This window comes from Entelurus aequoreus, linkage group LG27 (assembly GCF_033978785.1).
Source record: "Entelurus aequoreus isolate RoL-2023_Sb linkage group LG27, RoL_Eaeq_v1.1, whole genome shotgun sequence".
Taxonomy (NCBI): Eukaryota; Metazoa; Chordata; class Actinopteri; order Syngnathiformes; family Syngnathidae; genus Entelurus; species Entelurus aequoreus.
Window position 1 is genome coordinate 16,468,964 of NC_084757.1, and position 14,742 is coordinate 16,483,705.

The 14,742-nt window shown below is 40.0% G+C and overlaps 1 protein-coding gene across 17 annotated transcripts in view; it reads right to left on the minus strand.

The window, feature by feature from the left end:
- fryl (furry homolog, like) overlaps positions 1-14,742 on the minus strand; it is a 180,379-nt gene that overhangs the window by 23,821 nt on the left and 141,816 nt on the right. For 10 of the 17 annotated variants that reach the window (XM_062039111.1, XM_062039110.1, XM_062039108.1 and 7 more), the window contains 7 exons: positions 14,427-14,627; positions 14,193-14,354; positions 13,995-14,105; positions 13,710-13,886; positions 9,935-10,135; positions 7,776-7,973; positions 1,106-1,548 (listed from right to left, as the gene is read on the minus strand). In XM_062039111.1, coding sequence (XP_061895095.1) covers positions 1,106-1,548; positions 7,776-7,973; positions 9,935-10,135; positions 13,710-13,886; positions 13,995-14,105; positions 14,193-14,354; positions 14,427-14,627 — 1,493 coding nt within the window. The remainder of the gene's footprint in view (positions 1-1,105; positions 1,549-7,775; positions 7,974-9,934; positions 10,136-13,709; positions 13,887-13,994; positions 14,106-14,192; positions 14,355-14,426; positions 14,628-14,742) is intronic. The other 7 variants (XM_062039113.1, XM_062039105.1, XM_062039103.1 and 4 more) reach the window with 2 other exon arrangements.

Sequence of the window (14,742 nt, forward strand, 5' to 3'; positions counted from 1 at the left end):
ATGTTGTCTGTCTATCTGTGTTGGCCCTGTGATGAGGTGGCGACTTGTCCAGGGTGTATCCCACCTTCCGCCCAAATGCAGCTGAGATAGGCTCCAGCACCCCCCGCGACCCCAAAAGGGACAAGCGGTAGAAAACGGATGGATGGATGGATGTTTTATATTCTAGTTTCTTCAAAATAGTCACCCTTTGCTTTGATTACTGCTTTGCACACTCTTAGCATTCTCTAATGAGCTTCAAGCACACCAGTGAAGTGAAAACCATTTCAGGTGACTACCTCTTGAAGCTCATCGAGAGAATGCCAAGAATGTGCGAAGCAGTAATCAGAGCAAATGGTGGCTATTTTGAAGAAACTAGAATATAAAACATGTTTTCACTTATTTCACCTTTTTTTGTTAAGTACATAACCCCACACCTTCAGTGACAATCTGCAATGTAAATAGTCATGAAAATAATAACTCTTGGCATTCTCTCGATGAGCTTCAAGAGGTAGTCACCTGAAATGGTTTTCCAACAGTCTTGAAGGAGTTAGCTCATCTAGAGAATGCCAAGAGTGTGCGAAGCAGTAATCAGAGCAAAGGGTGACTATTTTGAAGAAACTAGAATATTAAACATGTTTTCAGTTATTTCACCTTTTTTTGGTAAGTACATAACTCCACGTGTTCATTCATAGTTTTGATGCCTTCAGTGACAATCTACAATGTAAATAATCATGAAAATAAAGAAAACACATTGAATGAGGAGAAGGTGTGTCCAAACTTTTGGCCTGTACTGTACTTTTTCGTGAAAATCAGCCGACACTGATCGATGGCCGATTGATCGGCACATCACTAATTGTAATGGTTCGCAAAGGATTTTTTTCAATAATGGGATGTTATGTTTCTCTATTTCTTTGTGGTGTACAGCCCTTTGTTCTTCAACTGTGGTTGTTTTTAAAGGGCTTTATAAATAAAGTTGGTATGGTATGTTATAGTTAGGAAAACATGACGATATTGCAACTACACGTTTTCCATCACTAAATATGATCCCTCCCCTGATTAAAGTCTATTTTCTGAAGTCTACAAAGGAGACTTGATGGTCCAAACCCAAACAGCAACAAGCTCGTACCTTGACATGCCGGAGTAGTCGGCCTCCTCCTCCTCACAGCGCTCGTCCAGCTCCCTCAAGGCCTGAGTCACATCCTCCTCCCACACAGATCCGCAGGTGCTATCCGGATCTGGGTCGGGATCAGGCTCTAGATCCGGGTCGAGGTCTGGCTTGGTCTCCGCTTCCACCGGAGGATGCAGCGGCAGGACCACTTGGCGTTCCTCCTCCTCGTCCTCCTCACAGACGGACCCCGGCGGGGTGTCTATGGGCGGCGGGGGAGGGTGGGCCGGGTCCAGGTCGTACTGAGGCTCCGGGGTCTCTTGGAAGTCCTGAGCCTGATCCCCGGGATCCTGTAGCTCACACAGCTCGGCGGGGTCAGAGGGCAGAGGGGGCGCGCTGCAAAACCCTGTGTCCTCGCTCACGCTGCTGCTCAGCTCGTCCGTTGCCGTCACGCCGCCGGCATCCTGCAACGGCAGCACGTCGTACATCATGAAGCTCGTTAGGGAGCGACACGGCCATCGTTATGGTGGCAGACCACAGAACAGAAACCTTCATTAGGGCCTTTACTTCGGAACCCATATTAGGCTCAACGATCCAAAGGGGGGACGTTAAAGTTAGCATTTTCAGATCGTTTTCCGTACGCCAACGTCCCCTGGGGGAATTAAAAGAAAAACGAGATGGGGATCGATATAAATGAGCCAATATTAATCTATCACATGCCATTAAAAAATTGGCCAATAAAGCAGGGAGAAGTACCCAGCCTCAGAGTGGATGAATGAGATCTCTCTCGACTGATTTATGAGGCGCAACCACACGTAACAATGACAAAGCAAACACAACAAATGAATATATTTACAATTTAACCGCCGCGACCCGTGAACACACATCACAGGGGCGCCGTGTGACCTAATTAATCACAATAATCAATTTAAACCACTTGATTTTTTTTTAGGCTTTGCACCCGCTTCCCTTTCAAGTCTAATGCATGCAGCACGGCAGAGGAAACGTGGCAGTGGGCCAGTACATCACGGAGACGGCAGCTATATTACGGAAAGCTTTTAGAAGTGGCCATCCTGGAAGGGAACGAGGAAGAGTATTGATGGTTTTTTATCTGGGGCTCATTACGCTAAAAGGGCTGCGATGACGGCGGGGGCGACGTCCTTGGGGTGGCATTGAAAGCATTGGCCAGGATAAGAGTTGGGTTTTAAAAAAAAATAATAAAAAGTTGCGTTTCCAGGAGCCGGGAACACCCGTGGGACAATTCATTTATAATCATGTACGGGAAAGGAGTTTCTTCCAAGGTAATTATAAAAAAAACGGATGCCATCATGTGACTACACAATTAAGGTCTAGTTTTGAGCTGATTTATTCTGCATAAAGTTGAATGCTTATTGTGTTTTAAGCGCGTGGTATACAGAGATGAACACCCTACATCAGGGGTGTCAAACGTACGGCCAGCGGGCCAGATCAGGCCTACGAACAGGTTTTATCCGGCCCGCGAGATGAGTTTGCTAAGTATGAAAATAAGCTGACATTTTTGACTGAAAGAAACTGCTGTTTTAAATGTATCCACGGAATGTCACAATAGCAATTATTTGTGTCCTCTGTCGCAAAAGCGTGCATGACTTCAGAGGGGGCGGAGCTATGTGCCACTGGGGACACATTATCTGGGGGCACATAAATATGATAAAATAATTTGTATCCCCCTTCAACTTCATGTGTGATTAATGAAATAAGCCCAAATTCACAAGTTTTGTTGTAAATTATGCTACATATGTACAGAATATACAATTTAATAATAATAATAATAATACTAACATGATGTTAGTACATCAGTTGAGGAAAATGGGTAAAGTACAATAATAACATCCTGTAATTGGATTTTGATATTATTTATTCCATCTTCTGATAGATTAAAAATTAACACCAATAGGAGCATTTTAAAACCAGACTCAATTCCACCTATTTGACTGATGAACATTATTATATAAGTGTATATTTTGTTAATACACTGTAGCACTTTGAGATTGTTTACTCAATATAAAGTGCTTTATACAAATAAAATCTATTATTATTATTATTATTAATTTATTCAGAAAGTAGAAATAATGACAAAGGAAGATAGAGTAAGTGTAAAATAACCCAAATAACGACATTATAATTTGTATATTTTCAGGTTGTGCTTGTTCTATTTTTTAAAAAGAAAACAATCTGAAGTTGTCTTTATTTTTAAGTTATCATGCAACAATTTTACCAGTCCGGCCCACTTGGGAATAGATTTTCCTTAATGTGGCCCCTGAGCTAAAATGAGTTTGACACCCCTGCCCTACATCAATGCATACTTGCCAACACTCCCGATTTTCCGGGAGACTCCTGAATTTCAGTGCCCCTCCCGAAAATCTCCCGGGGCAACCATTCTCCCGAATTTCTCCCGATTTCCACCCGGACAACAATATTGTTGCGTGCTTTAAAGGCACTGCCTTTAGCGTCCTCTACAACTTGTCGTCACGTCCGCTTTTCCTCCATACAAACAGCATACCGGCCCAGTCACATAATATATGCGGCTTTTACACACACGTAAGTGAATGCAATGCATACTTGATCAACAGCCATACAGGTCACACTGAGGGTGACCGTATAAACAACTTTAACACTGTTACAAATATGCGCCACACTGTGAACCCACACCAAACAAGAATGACAAACACATTTCGGGAGAACATCCGCACCGTAACACAACATAAACACAACAGAACAAATACCTAGAACCCCTTGCAGCACTAACTCTTCCGGGACGCTACAATATACACCCCCGCTACCACCAAACCCCGCCCCCCATCTCCCGAATTCGGAGGTCTCAAGGTTGGCAAGTATGCATCAAGGTGAGGGCAGCAAAACAGTACCAAAAACACATTTCAAGTCAAACGTCTTGAAATTAATTTGATTTCGACAAAGGACCACAGAACCAATCGAAACCAAATAACACAAAAAGATGCAAATTAAATCACAAATACTTAAAAAGATGAAGCTACCAGGAAGCCATCATCATCAATAAATTTTAACACTCATCTTTAAAGGGGAACTGCACTTTTTTTGGGAATTCTGCTTATCATTCACAATCCCTTATGTGGGACAAGAGCATGTGTTTTTCTTTTTTTAATGCATTCTAAACACACAAAAAACCGACAATACTCCCATTTTCATCCTGTGACCTGAATATTAACCAAGTATTAGCGATATTGTTATTATAAGCGCTAACGCCAACAAACTGTTTTTAGTGGCGCTGTGATCGCTAACTAGCTTATGCTGCTATGTTGACATATTTCGCCAGTGAGCTGCTGCGTCTCCTCTGAGTTCCTAAAAGTTATTTATCAATTACAAATCATGCCTCTCACCTGGATAGTATAAGGTTGTGGCCATAAACCGAGAACTTGGTCAACTTTGCCATTTAACTTGAACCCGGCAATTGCGAGAAAGAAACAAAAAAAAAGCTTGTTTGCGGCACCTTTTTTGTAACCCTTTATGAGGATTATGATTAATTCTTTATCTAAACGGAAAAATACGAACAACCCATCAGTTGACATCCCAGTGAGAGCAGACATTGTACAGTAGGTGAATGTTTTTTAAAGTTCGTAGTTTATAAAGATTGTTCTGTACTTAGCAATACTGCTACATGATGCTTCTAAAACTTGTAGCTCATCCTCTGTATACTCAGGCTTAAAAATATAAGGTTCTGGATCATTATTTGCCCCAAAGTAGTCTCTCACGAAGTATGCCGTGAGTAGTAGCGTTGTTGTTGGAAGGAAAAAGCGAACGTTGTGATGAGTCTATGAAATTAATGAGCCGCCGTACGCTTAAAATGAGCAAAATATGTAAATATTACATGCTATTATGGATGTGCCTGTTACTACATGTGTATATAACACGTTGGCGGTTGCTGTATGTTTTTTAGAGCGCTTTATAGGCTCCGATGTTAGCTGACTTTAGCTAGCAATTATTTACGATTTAGAATGCATTAAAAAATGGAAAAACATATCTGTTCTTGTCTTACATAAGGACTGTGAATGAAAAATTCCAAAAAAAAGTGCAGTTAACCCATAAGGCCTTAAAAGATGGAAAAATAATTACCTTCCATCTCCCCTTCCTCACCGGACCTAACTTTGTTATAGTTGTGCAGATGTAGATATTCTCCTAAGAAAAGCCTTCATTTATTTTCTTACATATTTAGCTTTGAGGTCTAGTGACAATTTAAATTGACCAAGAGCCCTGTAATTAAAAAATAATGCTCAAAAGTACAATGTGCCTAATAATTTCGCACACACAATTTCGCATGCAACCAAATGCTCTAAACAACAATTCCAACATATATGCCTTACAAAATTACCGTATTGACCTGGATATAAAACGACGGCTCCTTTCCACGACCTAAATCAGGACTATTTTACGATATATCGAGCCCAATAATTACTGCAATATACCTGAATAAATTAGAATATTTTTGAAAAAGTTTATTTCAGTTCAATTCAAAAGTGTAAGTCTTATATTCGTTAGACATTTTTTACACAGACTATATACTTTAGATGATAACAGCTTACAGCTACAAAAAATAAAAATAAGACCTCTAAGGGACAAGGGTTGACTTTCTTGTCCGTTCAGTAATATTGTCTTAATTCAACATGCATTATTTTTCCTGAAAGGTTTTTTTCATGATCATTTTTCACAGGTTTACAATAAACTGGCAGTTATTTGGTAATACCCCAAAGCCAAACAGGACATAAAAGTCCATCATTTTTCAAAGGGCATAAAAACATTCATACATTATCTTTTTTTTTTTATGTATATTTTTTATTTTAGCCCTAAACAAAAATACCAAACAGGTAATGTTTTATTTTTTATTTTAACTTTTAGAAGGACTTTTGATAAAATGATGTCACACTTTTCATGTCAGTTTGTATAATATTGTTTATTTTACTAATTTAAACCTGTGACATTATCTGATCAAAATGCCTTCATAAGGGTCAAAATAAAAAAAATTAGAACATTGGATATTTTTGTTTTGGATTGAAATTTATTGAGAAATTTGAGCAAAAAAAAGAAGGAATAAATATAAGTCTTAAAATGTTTTTTTACCCTTCAAAAAATGTTTCCCCCCCCAAATACTTTTTTGTCCTGTTTGACTTTGAGGATAATTAAAATTGAATAACTCCAGCAGTAGAACATGGATGGATGGATGTTCTCAAAGGGTTAAGGATATCAAAACATTTTCATAAGTGTCAAAAAGTTCCACATTGTAAAAAACTGGTTTAGGCTGTAATCACTCCTAAAATCAAACAACTTTGCACAAATGATGGTCTATTTAAAGCAGTGCTCAATTATTTTCTTCCACGCCCCTATAGGAAGAAGACAACATTTTGTCTCCCGCTACTCTCACTGAGACTATAAATAGTATAAATTGTCTTTTAAAATGTTTACAATTTTACCTCTGCATAACATTGTATCCTTAACATTAACGACAATGACTTTATCAACATTGTTTTTTAGTCTCTAACAGAAAAGTGCATCAAAAAAGAAAAGATTATGCTTATGCAGACTATAAATCTTTTTGGACCAACTTGGTCATTTGATAGTGACAAATAAAATTAAATAAACTCATTAAATAGCAATGAATTAAAATGTATCAGCAACATTAACTCAGGAGCAAAAAAATAACCTATTATGATTAACGTACAAAACACAAAGAAATAAAAGAATTTGGGCTTATTTTATTGTACTTTTTTAAAATAACATTGAAGTCAAGATCAATGGCTACAATGAGCATGTTTTGCAGTGCACAGCTTTTTAAAGCATGATATTGTATGATACTGATAAAGCATGTTCCTCAGGGTCACACGCCCACCCATTGAGGAGGACTGATTTAAAAAGATGACAACAGTCAAAGCTGCTGATTCAAGAACTAATGCAGAAACACAAACTATTATTACCATTTTTTTTTAACATTTGTGGGATTTAAATTTAAAAAAACAAAACAAATAGACTTGTGGACCATTTTGATAGCTTCCAAGAGCATGAGTTGTCCGGGTCACAAAAATAAGAAGGCCAATCTTTCCCACCATTTTATATTTGGGTCAATACGGTAACTTGTTTTGAAGGCAAAACTAGCAAGGTGTACTCAGTAAAATACATACTCACCATTGTTAGTTAAAGTGACAAACAAGCTTTTTATCAGTGAAAAGTGGTTAATGTGAGGTTGTTCCAACCCACGTGTCATACTCACACATGCATCCGTGATGATTAAGGTGCTGCAGTCCGTTTTTTTATATGGAGAGGTTTAGTTGGTTATTGGAGGTGAGCAGTTACAGCTGACCTGAGGTGAGTCTCGGTTTCATCTTTCCCCCAAATGAAAAGCCCCATGATAATGATTACCCATGAAGCGCTAACACCTCGGCACCCGCAAATGCAGCATGAAGCATCAGAAATAGGAAAGAAGAGGCAGAAGCAGGAAGAAATGTGCGACACCAAAACCCCCAAAACAGCATCCCAAACCTCACTGAAACCAGCCAGTCTCGTCTGAATGTCAGACAAAGAATCAAAGCCCAGCCAAGGCAAGAGAAACGCTGGACAGGAAGGAAGAAGCGTGCAAGTTAAGCTAAAAGGCGCCCCACAATTTGTCACTGCTCCCCACTGATCGCACCTCAGGCAGCTGGCTGCTGGTGCTGTCTGAATGGGCCAACTCCAACATGGGGCTATCCGGCCGAGGGAAGGAAGGCAGTCGAGGGAGGAACGAGGGCGTCGCCTCATCGGTCAAGGCGCTGCTCGACGACTCCTGCGACTGCTGCAGGGAGTCTACGTGGTTGGACGTCGCGTCGTCCGTGGCGGAGTCGCTGTTGAGCTGGAGGACAACAAAATTCACATAAGGTTGTTAGCTTAATGCATGGCAACCATTAAACAAAGTATTGCAACATGACACCAAAAATAATAAAGCACTGTATTGACTCCAATATAAGACGTTTCCTCTTTTCAAGACTTTCATTTGGAGAAATATTTTTCAGGACAAAATTATTATTACTTTTTTTAAGTTTGTCAAAGGTGCAAAGGCTGCACATTACAAACATGTAAATAAAGTTAGGATGTAATTGAACACTGTTTATTAAAACAACTCATATTGTTACATAAAAATGGATGACTGTGGCTTATTTTTACAGTGCATCCAGAAAGTATTCACAGCGCTTCATTTTTCTTCAGCATTTTGTTATGTTACACCCTTATTATTTTATTTATTATTGTACTTCTGTTGCGATTTCCCTGTATTGCATGTGTTTTGGGAGTTTGTGTGTATTTTAGCTGTTGTTGTGCATTTGCCCCGCACTTGTGTGTTGTGTTTTGGGAAGTTGCATGTGTTTCGGGGGTTTGTGTGTGTTTTGAATGTTGTTGCGCGTTTGGCGTTGTATGTTGGGCCACTGTATGTATCTGTATACAAATCATTAAATAAAAAACATACAGTTGCCATTGGTAGCCCATACTTGCCAACCTGGATACCTCCGAAATCGGGAGATGGGGTGGGGGGGAATAAATAATCCGGTCATGAATGAGTATATCCGTTCGGCCACCGTGTTCAATGGAGAAGTCTGATCTACGAAATTTGCAGGCAGCATACCCCTTCCCCTTCGAGCTGTCCTGGATGAACTGAAATTATTTTTTCCAATCATTTTGGAACTTGCAAGCGTACTTCTTCTTCTTACTCGTCGTCGCCATGTCTCTTCTTCGTTCTTCTGCTTCGTCTCTGTTATGTTTTTGGACATTAATACTTGCCGTAGTTTTGAAGCAATGCATGATGGGAATCCGGATGTTGTGTGTCAGTGTATTAACGTGCCGGCTGGAATAAACACATGCTGAGAAATAGCTCCGTGCCTGCCTACTTTATGGGTTATAGATAAACCTATGGATAACGGAGACATACATGTATACAGGGGCGCCGCTAGGGATTTTGGGCCCCATGAAAAGAATCTTTACAGGGCCCCCTGTATTATAATTTCATCATCATTAGGGGCCTCTCTGGGCCCCCCTCCATCATGGGCCCCTAGAATCCGTCTCCTTTACCCCCCCCCCCTTTTCGGCGCCCCTGCATGTATATAATAGTCTCCTTTTCAGGTGACAGAGGACGCTAAAGGCAGTGCCTTTAAGGCACGCCCAAATATTGTTGTCCGGGTGGAAATCGGGAGAAATTCGGGAGAATGGTTTACCCGGTAGATTTTCGGGAGGGGCACTGAAATTCGGGAGTCTCCCGGGAAAATCGGGAGGGCTGGCAAGTATGTGGTAGCCTCTGTGCTTAGTATTTTTTACTAAATATTTCCTTGTCAGTGTATTATTACGCTCTAAACCCAGGGCAACACTGTGTGCGAGTTGTTTTTTTTGTCATTTACTATATTTCAGGTAAAAACATGCAAATAAGGCAGAAACTAAAAAAACAGCAACACTGAATTCAAAATTGTAAAAAAACAGCCAAATGCAAAGCAAAAAAAAAAAAAGGTATTTGAAGAATACTGTAATAATAATAATAATGTTTCACAAACTCTTGTGAACAGATATATAAACTGCATTGTACTTACTTACAACACATATCTAAAAGAGTGCAAGCTGCACTTTAGTATTTTTAGGTGGGGATGGGGGGGCACCATTACGCTGTCCTCCAGCCAAGAAGCAAGCACCAAGCTCCCCGTCCACACCGGCAGCATCTCAACACACACTCTCACACACAAACACACAGTGCCAGCAGGCTGTGTGAGGAGCATGGCGGGGGCAGGGTTTGTTTTTTTTTGGAGGGAGGGGGACCCTGATTAGAGTGAGACTTACAAGGCCAGAGCGGGTGAGAATCTGGCTAGCGCTCAGTACCTCCTCCTCTGATGATTCATCCGTGTCCTCATGGTTGGTGAGGTTGAGGCTTGGCGTGCTTCCCGCGTACTGATACTCCTGCAAAGACGGCGTGTCCCCTTTGTCCATGCTGTCCAGGGAGCGGCGGCGGACGCCCCAGTTGAAGTTGTCCATGCTCTCCCCCTGCAGGACGGCCGGGGCGACAACAGACAAAAGACTTGAGGCGGTGGTAAATTGGATTATGAAGGATATGATAAAAACGCATGACGTGTACACATACTGTTGCGCATTTCACAATGACACACACACAGGAACACAAACACACACCAAAAAATAAAATATGAACAAAGGACACAAAGACAGCAGGGCAGCAAGCTTTAAGCTGCATACTCGTCCACAAACTTACCTGCAATTCCTTGTGGCAAAAGAAAAGAAGGAATACGAGTGTTATTAGACTAAAAGACAGTGAAAAACATTTACCACTACAGAAGTTCGGACAGTTATGACATTTCAACATTTAACAAACAACACTGGGAATGCTTCAATTAAAGCTCCTATTCTATTAACTGCAAAACCTCCTATGTGGTGAGTGAGTGGTCTTCAAAAGCAAATATTTTTGGGGGTTGCCTAATAAGCGCCAGGTTAATCAGACTCCATATGACAAACGCAATGTTAAGATAAATAATCATCCCAGCTATAATTACAGCCTTTCCGGCAGTGATATTAAACTGCCGCCCCGAAGGCCAAATCCAGCCTGGGAATTACAACATACAGAGTTCAGTATAAAACTTGTGAGACAAACATTTTTGTAGCAAATTCCTAAAAACACTAGAGTGCTCCTGTTGTATAGAGGAACTTGGACCACTGTAAACACATTGGCAAAGCATTACATTGATATTTTAACCTTGCTAGCAAACATAGAACACTGGGATCCAAACGTTTGATTTGCATAACAGAGGCGTTCCTCAAGGCACCCTTTTAAGTCCTTCTCTTTTTCTTTTTTCTTTTAATTATAATGTGATTTATGTAACGTAAGTGTTGCTGTAGCTTGTTTACTTCAGATGCAGTCAGTAGTCATTTGTTCAACTTCTTAAGTTATATTAGTTGCGTACCTCAAGGTTCCATTTTAGGTCATCTCTTTTTTATCATTCGGGCTATTCAACTGGTGGCCTGCAAGTTCAGTTAAAAAAAACTAGGGAGAGACTCACATTTTTGCAGCAGATTCCTAAAAGCACTGCAGCGCTGTCATACAAATTATCTTTGACTAGCTTTTTTGCAAAGCACTCCTGTAACTTGACAAAATACACAAAAATTAAATGACCAATATACAAAATAAGACTAATAGAGAAGGGAGTGGTCCTTATCTTTCTGGAAATGTGGCACCCAAAACAATTTAGCTAAATATCCTAGATTTAAGGCATATCCAATTAATTGGTTAATAATTAAAAAGATGGTTTGACAAAAACAGACTATCTTTGAATCTTAGTAAAACTAAAATAATGCTATTTGGTAACAGTAGAAGAGAAAGTCAAACACAATTACAAATAGACGGAATAGAGTAAATGAAACCAAATTTCTAGGTATAATGATTGATGATAAATTGAACTGGAAATTTCATGTAAAAAATATACAACATAAAGTAGCAAGAAACATGCAAAACATGTTCTAGACCAAAAATCACTTCATATTCTCTACTGCTCGCTAGTGTTACCAGATCTGAGTTATTGTGCAGAAATATGGGGAAATAACTACAAAAGTACACTTCATTCATTAACGGTGTTACAAAAAAGATCAGTTAGAACAGACCTGGGCATTCTGCGGCCCGCGGGCCGCATCCGGCCCTTTGTGCGTCCCTGTCCGGCCCGCGTGAGGCCAATTATAAATTACAAAATAAATTTAAAAAAGTATCTATGTCGAGTGTGCAATACAACGGTGCTGCTTTTGTTTTGAAAATCGTTATTTGTATTACTTCCGTGTGGACGTATGCGTGTGCGTGATTGTGAGTGAATGTGAACAGCTGCAATCACAAATTACAAAATAAAGTTGAAAAAACATCTATGGGCGTGTGTCCGTGTGTAACCTGCGAGTGAAGGTGCACATGCAGCGACAAGTGATGCACGGTTTACACCCGAGATGCTAAAAAGAGAAAAGTTGATGAGGAATGGTGTGTTTTCAACAAGATATGGACTGCCAAGCAACGTTCCCTCTAAGGTGCGCGCCTGCGCAATTGCGCACTGGTCAAGCGTCCGCTGCGCACAGCAAATATGTGCCGCGCACCAAATCAAATCCCATCTGAATTCTAAACAAAATAAACACATTTATTCTGTGTAATTTTGCAATGCAACTTTGAGTGACAGTGACAACAAGCGGCCCTAACGGTGTTCGTCAACACCGTTCAATTGAACACCGTTCAATTATTGTAACGTCTATCGAGATGCTTCGAGGACAGGAATTATATCGATCACTTTATTGAGCAAAACTGTTTATATTCGGACATAACCACACCAAAAACATGAGTAAAACACTTCTATCTCGAAAAACTAGTCATTTTCTGCCGTACAAACCAGGCCAAAACCAACTTGTCATCTGTCACCAACACGCATACCACTAAACCACTGGTGCGTTTATGGCCACACAAAAAGTCGGACAACTCAAAAACCACACAAAGTTACACTATGACTCCTCAGTCATACGTGTGCTTATTTTACTGTCATTTATTATTAATGTTAATTTATTTATATTAGTCATGGAATGCTGTTACACACACCATGTCGAAGTATTACTATTATTATTAATTATTATTATTATTATTATTATTTATCTTACGGTATATATCAAAAATAATATTGAGCAAAATTTAATTGAAATATTGTCGATGTGGCCCTCCAGCAGTGCTCGGGTTGCTCATGCGGCACCCCGGTAAAAATTAATTGCCCACCTCTGATTTAGAATAATACATAATGTTGGATATAGAGAACATACAAACCCTTTATTTATTGAATCAAAATTACTGAAATTCCACTACATAGTGAATTTGCAAACAGCTAAAATTATACACAAAGCAAACTATAACCTGCTACCCAAGAATATACAACAATTCTTCTCAAAAAAAGAGGAGAAATATAATTTTAGAGAAAAATGTAATTTAAAACATTTCTACGCACGTACAACACTTAAGACCTTCAGTATATCAGTATGTGGAATTAAATTATGGAATGGATTAAGCAATGCAATCAAACAATGTACTAATATGATCCACTTCAAGAAACTCTTTAAACTTTAAGTGTTTACAAAGTACAAAGAAGAAGAACCATGATAAACATTCTGAATTCATTTCATCCATCCATTTATTTTCAAAATAATCTTACTCATCTCACCATATGAAATGTAACTTACTTCACCGAGTATTATTTAATTATTTTTATTGTTATTACTTATGGAGTATATTGTGAATAAGTTGAGAACAGGAAGTGAACAAAAGTTTTAGCAGCTGTTATGTAAAAGAAAAGGGGTAGGATTAAATAAGCTCTGCTTCTTCCTACTCCTTTTCGAACATGTTGAAAAGAGAAACTGGAAATTGTGATGTATCATGTTGTATGCTTGCATGTTCGAAATAAACTCAAACTCAAACTCCAGTCAAGGAACCAAGTGACTAAACATGAAGATAAGATGTATCCAGTTCTAAAAAGAGTCAATTTTTTTCTTCCTCATAATCAATAATGATATAGATGACAAAATGATTGTTGTTGACTCGTACCTCAGCGTCCTCCAACTCCACGTCCAAGAAGTCAAAGTCTTTAAAGACGCCAAACTGCTGCTCGCTGCCCATTTCGTCTCCCTGTGCCTCCTCCTCTCGCACCACCTCCTCCACAGTGGGGATCAGGCTGGTCTGCTGGTCTGCCGGGTCCAGGTCCTCGCTGGATGGAAACACCACCTGTGTCAATAGTGAGAAAGCAGACATGTATTCATGATAAATCCACCAACACGCGATTTAACGGTAAATAGAGTGACAACATAACCAGAATATCAAATGGATAGAGACCTTGTCTGAGGCCTTAGAGTAGGAGAGGAGTCTTACAGATGGATTTTTGGGGATGCCATCCTCCGGACCACATAGCGATAGAACATTCATGAGCCTCTCTCTTGTTCTTCTCTGTAAAAAGAAAACAGAAGGGGACATTTTTTTAAATATGGAGCAGCGCTATTCAGGTAACTAGTCTATTTCCAAGCGGTTTCGTACCTGAGAGAGTTGAGGCCTCTTCCAGCTCACCGGGAGCAGGCCGTTGGAATTAGAGCCAGAAGAGGTAGAAGACGTACTTCTGGTGACAGCGATCACCTGCGGTTTTCCATTCCGACCCGCTGCATTACGCTGATCGCCGTATTTATGTCCTATGATTGGCGTCTAGTCACAAAATCACACATTTGTCAGACAGAGAGAAAAGGCAGCACGATGAGAAAAATAACGAAGTGCGACCTCTGAGATGTCAAAGTGGAAGTCCAGCGTCTTGCCGGGCAGCTCCTTGGAGGAGTTGTTAAAAATGCGCGTGAAGGCAATTTCTGGAGAGCCGCAAGACTCGGTGCTGTACGAGCGCTGCACGTCGTCTGGGACAACCAGGCTGGCCGAGCGAGACACCACCAGCTTCAAAATGTTTTGCGCCTCCTTCCAATGTGGACTCTGTATAAGAAATAAAAAACAAAAAGCTGAGAGCAACACTTGTTAAAAAAGACATGGAGCTTCTGCCAAATTTAGGAATGAAATGGGAAATATTTTCCCATTTAGAAAGCCGAAC